The sequence below is a fragment of the Microtus ochrogaster genome, unplaced genomic scaffold, assembly GCF_000317375.1.
Source record: "Microtus ochrogaster isolate Prairie Vole_2 unplaced genomic scaffold, MicOch1.0 UNK112, whole genome shotgun sequence".
In the NCBI taxonomy this organism is placed as follows: Eukaryota; Metazoa; Chordata; class Mammalia; order Rodentia; family Cricetidae; genus Microtus; species Microtus ochrogaster.
Window position 1 is genome coordinate 423607 of NW_004949210.1, and position 14602 is coordinate 438208.

Sequence of the window (14602 nt, forward strand, 5' to 3'; positions counted from 1 at the left end):
TATTCCTTTACTCCTTCTGGTTACCTTCCCATCAAATATCGTGCCCTTCTCCTATCCTATCACATAGGTGTACGTGCATAATTATTAATCCAGTATGAGAAGTCTTTTCCCCCCCATTACTCTCTTTTGGTCCACTGTACTGACACCCTGTGCTCCGCCTTTACATTCTCATCTCTGCCTACACACACACACACACACACACACACACACACACACACACACTTAAAACTAGGTCTTACATATTTAAAATATGATATTTGTCTTTCTGAATCTGGCTTATTTATTTTGCCTAATTCCGTGATCTTCAGGGTTTTTTTTTCCATTTTCCTGAAAAATATATTATTTTGAACCTCTTTAACTTAATGAAACTCTATTATGTATGTACCACATTTTCTTTAGCCATTAGTCTGTTGATAAGCCTAAAGACTAGTTTCTTGCCATGTTATTGTGAACAGTGTGGCAATAATGGTATGCTAACTTAGAATTTGAGTATATACCCAAGAGTATCATAATCTGGTCATATGGTGGTTCTGCTTTTAGTGCTCCATTTCAGCTCCCATTCCCTCTACTAGTGTATGGAAATCACCTTTCCCCACATCTTCACCAGCATTCATTATGATTTGTAATCTTGTTGGTCCTTACGACTGACAGAAGATGGAATTTCAAAATAATTTTAATTTACATTTTCTTTAAAGTCTTTCATTCATTCTCTCCCCCCCACCCCGCTCTCTCTCTCTTTTTCTCTGTGTGTGTCCCAATCCCTGGAATTTCATTAGGGTTGCTTACTAAAGAACATGAGTAAGAGTGTGTTTACAGGAACGTGGGAACCTTACTACTCAAAGAAAATGTCTTTCCCTTGCCTAGCAACCATTAACGATGTGCAAATCCACCCATAAGCTCCTTCTGCTTTGAGACAGGCTCTTGATGGAGACCAGTGTTGTGCATGTAATCACAGCTGCTGTGAAGTTTGGGGCGCTCCATCCAAGTCTGTGCCTTGCCCGTTAGTCCGAGTTCTCCCCCATTCTCCCTTCTTCCTCTGGCTCTTACATTCTTTCCAACCTTTCTTTAGAAACATTCCCTAAGCATTGGGGGGGGGGTATTGATGCTTCATTTGGGGACCAGCTTCAACAATCACTTATTCTTAGCTCTTTGACCTACTGAGTTTGTGCAGTTCCTTATGGATGCTGCAAAAAAAGCTACTCTGAGAACAGCTCACAGTGGCACGAATCTATAGGCAGGAACACTTATTTAGAAGACAATGTGACAGACATATCATGTCCATTTATAAAACAGCAGAAGCTTTCCCACTAGGTCTTATGAACTTCTTAGCCTCAGGCTTTTGACCAGGTTTATAGTACCATATATGAATTCCCATTCAAGGAAAGGGCCTCAAATCCAAACAGAAAGGCTCGCTTTTATCCCAGAGGGAGGCAGGATGCTGGCTCTACATTTATGTGTAATGTCTAAAATTGATGATATAGTTATTTATAAAATTAGTTTTGTACCATTTCCATTATTTCAAGGTAATCAGAGAGAGAAAAGGATATACTTAGGAACTGTGATTTTGACGAAGTTCCTAATGCTGCCTGCATTAATCTGGAGGCATTGCCTCTGAGTAAGAAGATAGCATCTTCAGACTGATGAGCAGTTGAGGAGGGTCCTTTATGAGACAGCAAGATTTGCTTAAGCTTTAGAGACAACAGTTCATTCCAGTATGAGGTTTACCCCTACTCATCCTCCACTTGAGTCAAAGAGATTGGGGTGACATATTGTAGAGCCCCAAAGAAAGGAAAATAGAGTTTCATTGGGAAGAAGTAAAAAGGTTACAGTCCAGAGGAAGGTGACCTAGTTAGGTGAAGCCAGCATTTCTCTGGCCCCTTTGTGACACACTGGAATGTCTACTGCTCAACATCCTTATCTTTGTGCCCTAGTGAGCACTGTGACAGAGTATGTGAGGACATACTGAGAGCATGTTTCAGCCATACCAGATTCCTATCTGTCAAACAGCCCTTCTAGGACTTCCCCATGGCAGTCCCCCCTCCCCTTGCTGGGATCACTCCCAGAATGTCACTGGTAAGATAACACAGCCAAGGGAGGGAGAAGGAGGGCGGACTAAAAATAGGCACCTAGAATAAATCAGCCCAGGGAGCAATGCCTAGTCTTTCCACTGGGAACCGAGGGGCCAAACAGCTCCAGCCTGGGTGGTAGTGGCTCTCTGAAGATAGTCAACTAGGACCTTGGTGTGTCACAGAGGGGCTAGGACTGCAACTTCCCATTCCGTGCAAGCTCGAGCTGAAGTCCTGTGAGTATCTGGAACCTATCTTTCCGTCATAAGTCCTGCTCTTCTTGTTGGGGCCAGCATCTGGGAGCGCTTAGAAGGTAGAAGGGAAAGACCCTTTAGAAGGGAAGAAGGGTATCATGTGAGCTTCTTGCTTTGTCTGTCCCAAAGTGTGTCTGCGATTTTTTGTTACTTTGTTTTGTATTGTTTGGGTCTCAGTTTTTTTTTTATTTCAAAAATGTTTTCTGTTTGATTTTGATGGTGGTGGTGATATTTGATACAGGATCTCACTCTACCGCATGCATAGTCTTGCTTGAACATCTTCAAAGTGGAAATTCTGCTCAGACTCCCTAGTGCTAGGAAAACAGGCATGGGCCACTATGTGTGGATACACTTACTTATTCAGGAATATATGTGGTTATCTGCCACAGAGGTAAGGTTAAAAGTTTGTTCATATGTCCCAACATGGCATTTGCATGACTGGGAGTTTGCAGTAGAGTGGGCTTAAGGCCATAAGAACAGAGTTTCTTAAGATGGACTAAAGAAGGTGAAGAGTAATAATAGTCTAATAATGTCTTAAGGAATGTTCTAGCTCTCATGAAGCCATCCACTCTCCCTATAAGAGTTCTTACTCTGGGTACATGGATTCTAAAAAAGCGTTAGAGAACATATGAAGAGGTTTTTTTTTTTTTTAAACTTGGATAAATAAGCAATTGCCTGTTGTCTCCTAACCTTTAACCTCTAACTGAAATTCAGAACATTTTTCTACGATAAAGGTAGGCAACAAGTGGTGGTAGTGTTACAAGTTTGTATGACTTGCTCACCAGAATAAATCACAAACATATCATATTACAGTGTGGCAGAGGTCCTGAAATTACATTGACCGTCAACCACCACTTACAAATTATTAATAGATCTTGTTATTTACTATAGCTCACAGTGTTAAAAACAATTTGATAACCACATTTCAAGATAGTTGGTTCTTTGACCATGTACATATTACTTTACTAAAAGCACAACAGAAAGGACCCATGGACTTTGACTTTACCAGTATCAGTGTCACAAAGGAAATGTTTTAAATAACTACACTCTGGAAATTAAAAAGATACTCTTTGTTTACAGTACACATATATATTAACTGTTTATTAATAATCTAGAGCAAGGTAAAGCTACATAATAGACTCCTGGATTTTCTTGTTCTTATCTAATTGAGGCACACTTTACTCAAGTGCAAGCAGACATGGCATCTTTCTCTCTGGGGATCATTATAATATAAACTGTATGGTGAACTTATTGTGTGAGCTAGGTGAGAACCCAGCAGACCCAAGTCCCCAAAATGAAATCGAAAGAAGGGATTCTCCATAGACTGTCAGGAGAAGTGGTATGTCATGGGAAGGCTTATCCTCTTTGAGGAGTGGGTGGGGGGTGGGATGGGGGGAGTGTGAGGAGGGAAGGGAGTGGGAACTGGGACAGGTATGTAAAATGAGAAAAGATCATTTTTTAAAAGTAATAAAATAAAATAAAAGTTCCTGAAATTCAATATGATACTCAAAAGCTAAAAGCTGCAGGGTAACTCAACATGAAGCAAGAGAAAGGAATGCATCTATGCTTCATGTTACAGTCCAAGAAAGGGGGGTCAAAAGTAGAGAGATCTAGATTTTATTTCTAGTTCGGGTAGAATGCATCTGGTTGGTGTAAGGCACTTCACAAATGTATTAACTTCCAAGCTCTAGTTTCTACCATTTTTAAAATGAGGGTATTGTTTATGCCACTATGTGACATACCTTTGAAAAGCATAAGTTTGTAGATATTTTCTTGGTTCGTGATAACAAGATAATTCACAATAACAATGATATGGTATTAGAAAAGTTCTGGGGATCCTCTAAGCCTTGAATCCCCCATGTCTAAGGAGAAAAAATTAACTTATCAATAAGATCCATTCTAGCTCCGAGTTTTTAAAATATTAAGTAGGGAACAGTAATCATAGAAAACCGCAACATATGTACTATAGTTGGTTTTCTAATTTGTTCCCTAAAGTACTCGATGAAAAAGATCTATTATGAAGAAATGGGAGTTATAGAAAGAAATTATTATAGGAGTAATTATTTCTCCCTTGAAGCATGAACTATCATTTGTGTCTATAGATAAGGAAACTTAACCACAAAGTAGAGAATAGTCATAGAAAGCAATAATCAAAGCTGGGTGTTGTAGTGCACCTCTTTAAACCCAACATTGAGGAGGCAGAGACAAATGAATCTCTGTGGGTTCTAGGCTAGCCTGATCTACATAGCATACATAGGTTCCAGGACAACCAGAGCGTCATAGAGCGACTTTGTCTCAAGAAACTTTTTAAAAAGGAAAGAAAAAAAGAAATCAGTAATTATCATAACTAAATCAAATTTAAATTAGCCTTCATTAGCATATAGTCATTACATAATGTTTGCTTTCATAAGGGCATTTTCGTCCAGATGTGTCCTGTCGTTTGACCATGCGCACCCCATTGTTTTTCTCTTGCTTCACCCCTTACCGCTCTCTTTCTCTAGTCCACTTCCTTCTCCCAGAAAGTCTACTTCTACTCTGACTCACAGACTTAAATGATTTTAAGCATTATATAAAATCTTTAGGGTCCACAAGTGAGAAAAATATAGTTCTCTGAATCTGGGAATTTTACTTTGTAAAATATGATGTCATTTTATTGCAGGAGACATAATCTTGTTTTTCTTTATGGCTGAATAAAGCTCCATTTGTTTACACATACCAGTTTCCTTACCGTTTATCTGTTGTTGGATACCTAAGTTGATTCCACAACTTGGCTATCATGAATAGTACTATTATTAACATGGATGTGTAAATAACTCTGGTATGGTCACTTAAAGTCTTTCAGGTATGTACCCATGAGGGGTATTACTGGGTCATATAATAGTCCTACTTTACGTTTCTTTTTATTCTAGATATGTATACCCTGATAGGTGTATACCTAGCAAATATTTTCTCCCATTCTGTAAGTGGTGTCCTCATTCCATGAATAGACCCTTTTACGGTGAAAAACTTTTAATTTGATATAATTATATTTGCCAGTTCTTTGTAATTATTTCCTGTGCTATTGAAGTCCCTTTCAGAAAATCATTATCAATGCTGATCTCTTGAAGTGTTTGTCTTATTTTTCTTCTAGTTTTGAGAGTTTCAACTCTTACATTACTGTCTTTGGTACATTTTAATTGATTTTTGTATAGGCGGAGTGATACAGATCTAGCTTCATTCTGCTACATGTGAATATCTAGTTTTACCACCACCAAATATTTTTTTTACCATCACCAAATATTTAACAGGTTTTATTTTCTGTGGTTTAGGTTTTTATAATAGCCTTGTTAAGAATCAGATGGCTGTAGCTGTATGGATTTCTTTCTAGGCCTTTTATTCTGTTGGTGTATGTGTCTGGTTTAGTGCTGGTACCTTGCAGTAATTGTTCCTGTGGCTCTGTGGTATAATTCGAAATAATCCTTTGATACCATAGTATAGCTAGTTTAACCCAGAATGACTTTGGCTATTTGGGGTCTATTGTGCTTCAGTATGAATTTTAGGACGATATTCTTTGTTTCTGTGAAGAACATTGTTAGAACTTTGATTTGAATCTAATTAAATCAGCAGATTGTTTTTGGTAATAAGGCCATTTTCACAGTATTAATTCCTTCAATCCCTGATAATTTGAGGTATTTCTGTTTTCTACTGTCTTTGTCAGTTTCTTTGTTCAGTTATGTAAATTTTCACTAAAAATGACTTTTCTATCAAAAATTTTTTCTAAGATATATCACTGACTTAATTAGGGTTTCTATTGCTGTGAAGAGATGACATGACCACAGCAACTCTTCGAAAGGAAAATATTTAATTGGGGTGGCTTATAGTGTCAGAGGTTCAGTCCATTGTCACTGTAGTGTAACATGGTAGCCTACAGGCAGACATGGTGCTGGAGAAGCATCTAAGAGTCCTACATCTTGACTCACAGGCAACAGGAAGTGGACTGTAGCACTGGGCATGGCTTTAGCATATATGAGACCTCAAACCCCACCTTCACAGTGATATGCTTCATCCAGCAAGACCGTACCTATTCCAACAAACCACATCTTTCAATAGTGCCACTCCCTTTGGGGGCCATTTTCTTTCAAACCACCATACCATTGAAGCCATTGTGAATGGGATAGTTTCATGGTTTCTTACTCAGCATGTTCATTATCAGTATATAGGAAAGTTTTTGAGTTTTATATGTCAATATTTTATCTTGCTATTACACTTAACATGTTTATCAATTTTGAGAGGGTTTCATTTTTTTGTTAAAGCCTTAAGGGTTTCTTGTGTATAGCATCATATGGTCCGAAAGTATGCAGTATGGGTAAGCTGACTTCTGCCTGTACAGATAAGTTGATTTCTGCCCCCCCTTTTTTATTTGTATTCCTTTTATTTCTTTGTTTTATTAAAACTTCAAGGATTGCATTTATTTTTTCCCGTTTTTTAAAAAATTCTTTTTATTTATTCTTTTTAATATTTATTTATTTTATTTTTCCATTCAAATATTTACACTTCCTTCCCTCCTCCCAATCCCCTCCCGCTCTCCCACACCTCCTCCTCCCTCTCCCTCCCTGCTTGAGAGAAAGCAGGGAACCCTGCCTGGTGGGAAGTCCAAGGCCCTCCCCCCTACATCCAGGCCTAGGGAGCTGTGCATCCATATAGACAAGGGTCCCAAAAAGTAAGAACATGCCATAAAAACAAGTCCCAGTGCCTTTATCAATGGCTTCTCAGTCAGCCCCCATTGTCAGCCACAATCTATTCTTTGTGTCTTTGACACAACTCCCCCCCCCAATAAAATAAAATAAAATTTAAGGGAAAAAGAAAAAAATCTTGTTATGGAAGCTATAGAGTGACACAGTGAGTCACGCAGAAGACCCTTTTATCCGTATACCTTTAGGTGCAAGTGTTCATTGCAAACACTCATTGGTCTGCTTCCAGGCCTCTGGGTTCTTTTACACTATTGATGCTTGATCCTCACTGGGACTCGTCTTGGCTATTCTTTTGTTGCTGTGTTGTGGAGATCCTGCAGCTTTGGGTCTGCAGGACTGGCCCCCTTTCGTGATCCAGCAGATCATAGATGGGGTGGATGTTCGGTCGGGCCAACTTGTAACCCTGATTTTAGGCCTGGGTAGTTGCAGGGTTTGGTCAGTCTCCCATCATGACCAACAGCTACCACCAGGCTGAGCTCTTCAGTACTGCTCCAGCTAGCTCATCCCTTGGATGAGCAAGGGGCAGGGCCAGTTCTGCTTTCATACCCTGAGGGTTGGCTCTCCCACACCTACACATTCAGGGCCAGCTCTACTGTGTTGCCCAGGTGAGGTGCAGGGGCCACTCTGCTGAGTACTGCAGCTGATAAGGGACAAGGACAGCTCTCTTGCTCTTATACCTCAGGGCCAGCTCTCCTCCACCCACATCACCATATGGCAGAAGAGGGCTGGGGCCAGATCTCTCATGCTTACATTATAGGGACAGGTTCACCCATGCCCCACCTCCATCCCCATCAATAACGTCAGCTCTACTGTGCAGCTCAGGTGAGGGTTTAATGCTCAAGCTCAGACTTCAAGGACTACATTTATTAAAAATAGAAAAATAAATCAACCCTTTATCTCTTTTTTAATGGAAATTCTTTGAAATTTTCCCTATTTAGTATACCATTGGCTATAGGTTTGCCATATATTCTTTATTTTGTTGAGTAATATTCTTTTTTCCCTGGTTTCTTCAGGGTATTTATCACAAAGGAATGTCAGACTTTGTTTCAAGTGTTTTTAGAAACTACTGATAAATGGTTTATTTCTTTTATGCCTCTGACATTCAACATTTTTATATTTTTCTAATCGCTGAGTCCACTCTTTACTATAATCCTTTCTTGCATTTCCAGATGTTTTCTTTCATATTCCTAAATATGACTTGGGAGAGTGCTGTTTGTCCCTATTCTGCCATCTTCCAATTCCATCTGACCTATATGTCATTAAAATAATAAAAGTGGAACTTGATCTAATTAGCTATGGAGAACCATGCTCAAGTACATTTCAAGCAATTATTTCAATTACTATCATTATCTTCTTCGTAGTGATAAGGAAGTCCATATTGAGAAATTAAGAATGCCCTAGGCCACACAGTTAGATGATTGAAAATCAACTCCAGACCTATGTTTTGCCCCTACCCCACATGGCCTCTTCATCTGCTATGGGGACAAAATAGATAGATCCCTATAGAACTTACAGTGCATTAGGATGTGAACATAAATTATAGAGGAATTAACTCCAAAGACATGTAGTGGCAGAAAAGAAGGAAGATATACATGGAGAGGTATCATTTTTATCCCTTATCACTATATTTCAGAGTATAATTAGAAAAAGGTGAAATGAGGCTAGAGAGGTTAACAAAGGTATATGACATATAAATCATTTCATGTGTAACTTGAACAAAATCAAAATCATTGTTTGGGACTGGAGGCGCAGCCACTAAAGAGGCTGAGGCATGAGGGTTGCAAGTTTAATGCCAACCCTGCCTCAAAATGAAAACATAAAAAGAATGCTGGGGATGTAGCTCAGGGACAGAGCAAGAGCATGCATAAAGCTCTGTAATCAATCCCCATTACTGAAAATAAGAAAATAAAGCAAAGAAAAGAGAACTTAGTAACTGATTTAGAATAGATCACACTTGTATTTTTATATTATCATTTTAATCACAATACAGGAAAGATATTGAAAAGGGAAACTATAGTTAGGAGATTACTGTACTTGTTGAACCAAAAAGACAACAGAAGCCTAGATAAAATATTAGAATGGGTATGAAATTCTGATGGTCTGGAAAAGTCTCTAGGTTAAAAAAAATCCACCAGACTTGATGGGATTGAATGGAAGTGGTAAGAGGTAAGGAACTAAGATATGTCTTGGAGATTTAGTTTGACAGGTGATAATGAACTGGTATCTAGATTAAGTCTCATGATAGTAATGGTCCCAGCATGATGCTGCTGACTTGAAAGTGAATATATGCCAGGAACTAAAAAGAGACCCAAGGGTGGGACAATGGTGTAATAACCTAGGAATCACTAGCATAAAGGTGAGGGTTAAAGCTAAGCTCTGGGACTGAGATGAAGAGGATGGAAGAAAAAACAGGGAAGTATAAATATTCCGGTGAAAAACTGTGAGGGGAAAAATCAGGGATTATGCTCCTTAAAAAGTCAATAGGGGTTTGTGAAATGAAACATTCAGTAAGGACAGATACTTCAGAAAGTTTACAAAGTGAGCAGAGGGTGGTAAAGTGCTTGACTAGCATACATGAAGCCCTGGGTTCAACCCCAATACCACAAGAAAAAAGAAAGAAGAGAGGAAAGAGAAAAAGGTTTTCAAAACAGACAATAGGTTCAATAGGTTCAGTCACGACAATTATACTTTTGAAAGTTGTCTTAGATTAAGGGTGGATAGAGTCACACTGCAAAGAGTAGAGAAATAAATAGGCAGGTGTGTAAATAGTATGTATCTGTTTGGTAGAGAAGAGTGATTGAGATAGGGGTTTCATTTACCAGGTTAGTTGAGGGAGAGGAGATAGTGTAAAGAGGTTGAAAGTGTAAAATAGCTCATCTAGGAAGCTTTTGTGTAGCGGTAATTATCTTTATCCTAGAAGCCCCACAAAGCATGAACTACTATTTCTGTCTTGTAGATAAAGAAATTAAATCACAAAAAAGAGACTTGCCCAAGGTACCTTGTTAGGATCTTGGAGAGCTGAGATACAAACCTAAGTCTGTCTGATTCCCCAAATTCTACTTACATTGCACCCTAAGAATGAATAAATAGTAAGACCATACACAAAGCTGAAGCTGGCAGGTAAGGACAGAGTGACCTCACTCACATACCTCACAATATTCTTTAAAAAGATATTTATTCTCCAAAGCCACAGAGAAACCCTGTCTCGAAAAACCAAAAAAAATAAAAAATAAAAAAAATAAAAAATAAAGATATTTATTTACCTGAAGCTGCTATCAAACAAAGGGGTGGGCTAGATAGTGAATCATGGAGCTTTGAGGCCCTGAGACCTAGGCTGAAGAATATGGGAAAGCAGGGAGACCTGAGCTCTGCAAACCCTACAGCTCACCCTGATGCCATTACAACTAAAGGGAGAAAATATCACTTACAGAACCTAAGGAGGGACTGGCGCAGTCAGGTTTTAAGCTAAATCCATAAGTAATCCACAGGTGATTTTTTGAGGCCTAAAGATTATTGAGGGGAAAAGAGTTGAGGTTTGAGACAAAGCCCTAGACTGCATTGGACAGAAAATGGGAGAAGACTTCAGTCAAAAGATGGCAATGCAGAAGGTTCTAAGTGTCAGCGATCAAAGGTTTGGAGTAGTCCTGAGGGAGAAGCTATTCATCACCATAGAGAACTTGCTCTGTAAACCTGCTGTTTCTGTCATCTACTGCCTTCATTTTGATTTTTTCTTTGTGATGCCACCTCTTCATTTAAACAGCCAATACCCTTAGCATCTATTTCTTAGGTACCTTTCTTTCTGAGATCCATGGGGTCTTAGTCTGAGAGGAGAATATAGAAAGCTCAGGAGAGGGATATTGATGTGGTCATGGGTGAGGGGATGTGAGGAAGTTGAAACGCAATTAAAATGCCAACAGGTGGAGTTGAGAGCTTACCCTCTGAGACCGTGATTGGAGTACCCATGGACAAGAGTTTGATGCCGTGAATTCTCACTCTATTGAGCTGCTCACTGCCACACCTAAGCTAACTCATTAATGTCACATTCTCAACTGAGGAAGCTACAGCTCCCACGTCTCTAGCTGTGAGGTATGGCCTATCAGCAATAGGCAACTACCAGATGGATGGAGAGCCTTTGTCTTCACTTTATTCACTAATGGCACACAGATGAGTATAAATGTGTCTGTTTGGAGATGAGTTCTAATTATGACCTTCTTGAAATCTCCAAAAACTCAGGGAAAATTTCCAGGAGTTTCAAGGGCAGGCAGAGTGTATGTGAAGTCACCAAGCTGTGAAATGATCTGGCTATTTTGATAGCCATCTTGAGTCCTAAAATTGAAACTGAGAAACAGGACACCCATGGATGAGTATCCTTATGGCGAAGGTCAGAGAGTAAACATAGAGTCTGGCATTCCCGATTTTTGATAGGGATGTTTTTTTTTGTTTTTGTTTTTGTTTTGTTACCCTTAGATCTAGAATTGTGGCTTACCCACAATGAGAACGGTCCTATTCCAATAAACCAGAATGAGTCTCATGGACATCGCCAAGATCTTCTCTCTTCTGCAGCCTGAAAAGGAGGAGGAGGACACTGACACGGGAGAGAAACAAGCTCTCAATCAAGCTGTGTATGACAATGACTCCTGTACCCTGGACCACCTTCTACAGCAGGAGCGCTATAAACGCTTCATCAATAGCAGGAGTGGCTGGGGAATACCTGGAACACCCTTGCGCTTGGCAGCTTCTTATGGCCACTTGAACTGTGTAAAGGTCCTCCTGGAACATGGTGCTGATGTAGATAGCTTGGATGTCAAAGCACAAACACCACTTTTCACCGCTGTTAGTCATGGTCATCTGGAATGTGTGCGCGTGCTTCTAGAAGCTGGCGCCTGTCCTAGTGGTAGCATCTACAACAATTGCTCTCCTGTTCTCACCGCCTCACGTGATGGTGCTGTTGCCATCTTGCAGGAGCTCCTAGGGCATGGTGCAGAGGCCAATGTCAAAGCTAAATTACCAGTGTGGGCCTCAAACATAGCTTCATGTTCTGGTCCCCTCTATTTGGCTGCAGTCTATGGGCATCTTGACTGTTTCCGCCTGCTTTTGCTCTATGGGGCAGATCCTGATTACAACTGCACTGACCAGAGTCTCTTAGGTCGCGTTCCACAGCCTCGCACACTTCTTGAAATATGCCTTCATCATAATTGTGATCCAGAGTACATCCAGCTTTTAATAGAGTTCGGAGCTAACATCTACCTTCCATCTCTCCCCTTGGACCAGACCTCACAAAATGATAAAGGCATTAAATTGCTGCTGCAAGCCCGAGGTGAGTGGTGATCTTGTATACCCCTAGCCTTCTTTGTTGTAGGTCTCAGGGTTCCAAATCATCATTTAAGTCCTTCCCTCCGGGTTGAAGTAGAGACAGCTCCATCTTCGTTCTCCTGGGGTCCTGTGGAGAAAAGTTTAAAGATTCCACATGAGTAGAAAGGTCACTAAGCTGAGGTATATAGAAAGCATTTATAGAATTTCTGCTCTTAGATCTGCCCATAACTGGTTGTTTTGATACCCTGAGTGTCTCTTCTCTAGACCGCTAGTGTTTCTCCGTTGTTACCATGCATTGGGAGATGGTTGGGACAGTTCTTAGAAGGGAGAGGGCATTCGGGCTGTAGTAGCCATGGCAGAGTAGATTTAGGCTTGGAAAGGAAAAGTACTCTGAGAATTGATGCTCATAATCTGTTTCTCATTGCCGTAGCCACTCCGCGGTCACTCCTGTCTCAGGCCCGTTTAGTTATCTGCAGAGCCCTGATCCAGGCCAAACAGCCACAAGCCATCGACCAGCTGGATATTCCCGCTGTGTTGATTAGCTACCTCAAACACCAGTGACAAGTTCTCAACCTTCCAAGGAACCCGTGATACCTCCAAAAGACACCTGGTAAACCAGGTAGCTTGAATATAATATGCCTCATGACTTCTCTGATGTATTACCCTCCATAATAAAGTCCCCAGCAAAGGAATGGTGTCTGCTGTTTGTGTGGGAATGGGGGAGGGCCCCTGTGGAAAGGGTTTGTTCTGCCATAGGGAAGAATGGCCAGAAGGCTGGTCCTCAAAAGCACAGGATGAAGAGAGAAGAAACTGTTCCATTGTGGCACCTTCTCAACAAGACTCTTGGTAAGAGTTCGCTGACCTGGTATAAAGGCTTTGAAAAATCCAAGTATGTGGAAGTAGGCTTGGACTCCAAGCAGTTTTTCTAGTCTCTACTTTAGCACATGCTGACTATTCTCAAAGTCAATATCATTATCTCTATCTGAGCTAGGGGATAGAAATGTACACCCATTTGAATAGAGCACAATCTTCTATGATACGCGAAACACAGATTCTCTGGTTGACGGGTAAAAAACACATGGACACTGGAAGATTTGCAATTGAGACTATTATTGGTATATACCAAATACCCAAAAAAGAGGAGGGGTTGAAACAACCCCATTTTCTACATGAGGTTACAGAGATACTGGCAAAATTAAGAGTCTATGTTTTGGGTAAACCAAATCTCCAGACTACTCATAGGTGTTCTTTTTCTAGTTGCCTGGGTTTGAGAAACAGTGCCTCGGTCCTTTTCTCTCCCCAGACCTCACTATTCCCTTCTAGACAATGGGCCAAGGGTTGGGATAGATCATCTCAAATGCCAATAACTCTTCCAAGACTCTTTTCCCTATGAGGTGTGACTCATAAGTAGAGGCAGCATTACAAAATTCAATCTTCCCTTGGCCTTTTGTTTCTTGTTGTTACTGACCTCAGTGAGATTCTAGTACCCCCATTTCCGAAACTTTCAGCTGCCGCCAATGTTCAGACAGGCCGAGTCGAAGGTACTTTAAACTTCAGGTGAGCTCTAGTTCCGTCCCTCTTTTGGAAAAAAATATAACAAAGTACAGCTTCCAGCTTCTAGGCTTCTTGCTCGCTCCTTGCTCACCTGTCCAATGAGTAGACTCTTTATTGAGTATAAAAGCAGTGCATGATAGGGAAAGAGCAGTGTCTAGTAGAATGACCCCCCTCCAGTGCTCTAGCTCGTAGATAAACTGCTTCAGAACTACCACTTACTCTGTTTTAGCATCCTTGACCTCACTCAAAAATGAGTCATTCTTTCTAATTAGAATTGCCTGCTTTTCTGGAAATTATATTCCTAGAAATTTATGGGTTGGCTCCACAGAATCTCCCTATTCTGGGCTAGCTATTGTATTTCAGAAATCATATAACCCTAAGTTTCTTTCCTTTTGTCCCCACACTTGCCTTCTTTCCTGTCCATTCATTTCTCTTTAGTTACATTTTCAACCTTAAGTTTATTTTTATCTACATGTAAAGCATTAAAATGTACATGTATATAAGTACTACATGATATTCCAATACATTTTATACATGGTCTAATGTTTAAGTCAGGTTACTAATATTATTTCCTTAAATATTTATAATTTTGTGGTAAAAATTTAGAGTTTTTCTAGCTTTTTGAAATGTCTGTACACTGCAGCGATACTATCTGCAGTCACTCTTTTTTTTTTTTTTTTTTTTT

The 14602-nt window shown here is 40.1% G+C and overlaps 1 protein-coding gene across 1 annotated transcript; it reads left to right on the forward strand.

The window, feature by feature from the left end:
• The first annotated feature begins 2199 nt into the window (after positions 1 to 2199).
• Asb12 (ankyrin repeat and SOCS box containing 12) lies at positions 2200 to 13001 on the forward strand. Its single transcript, XM_005371528.3, has 3 exons — positions 2200 to 2302; positions 11518 to 12367; positions 12794 to 13001. Exons 2-3 carry the CDS (start codon positions 11572 to 11574, stop codon positions 12922 to 12924), a joined length of 927 nt encoding a protein of 308 aa, XP_005371585.2. The 5' UTR covers positions 2200 to 2302; positions 11518 to 11571; the 3' UTR covers positions 12925 to 13001.
• Positions 13002 to 14602: the final 1601 nt, after the last annotated feature.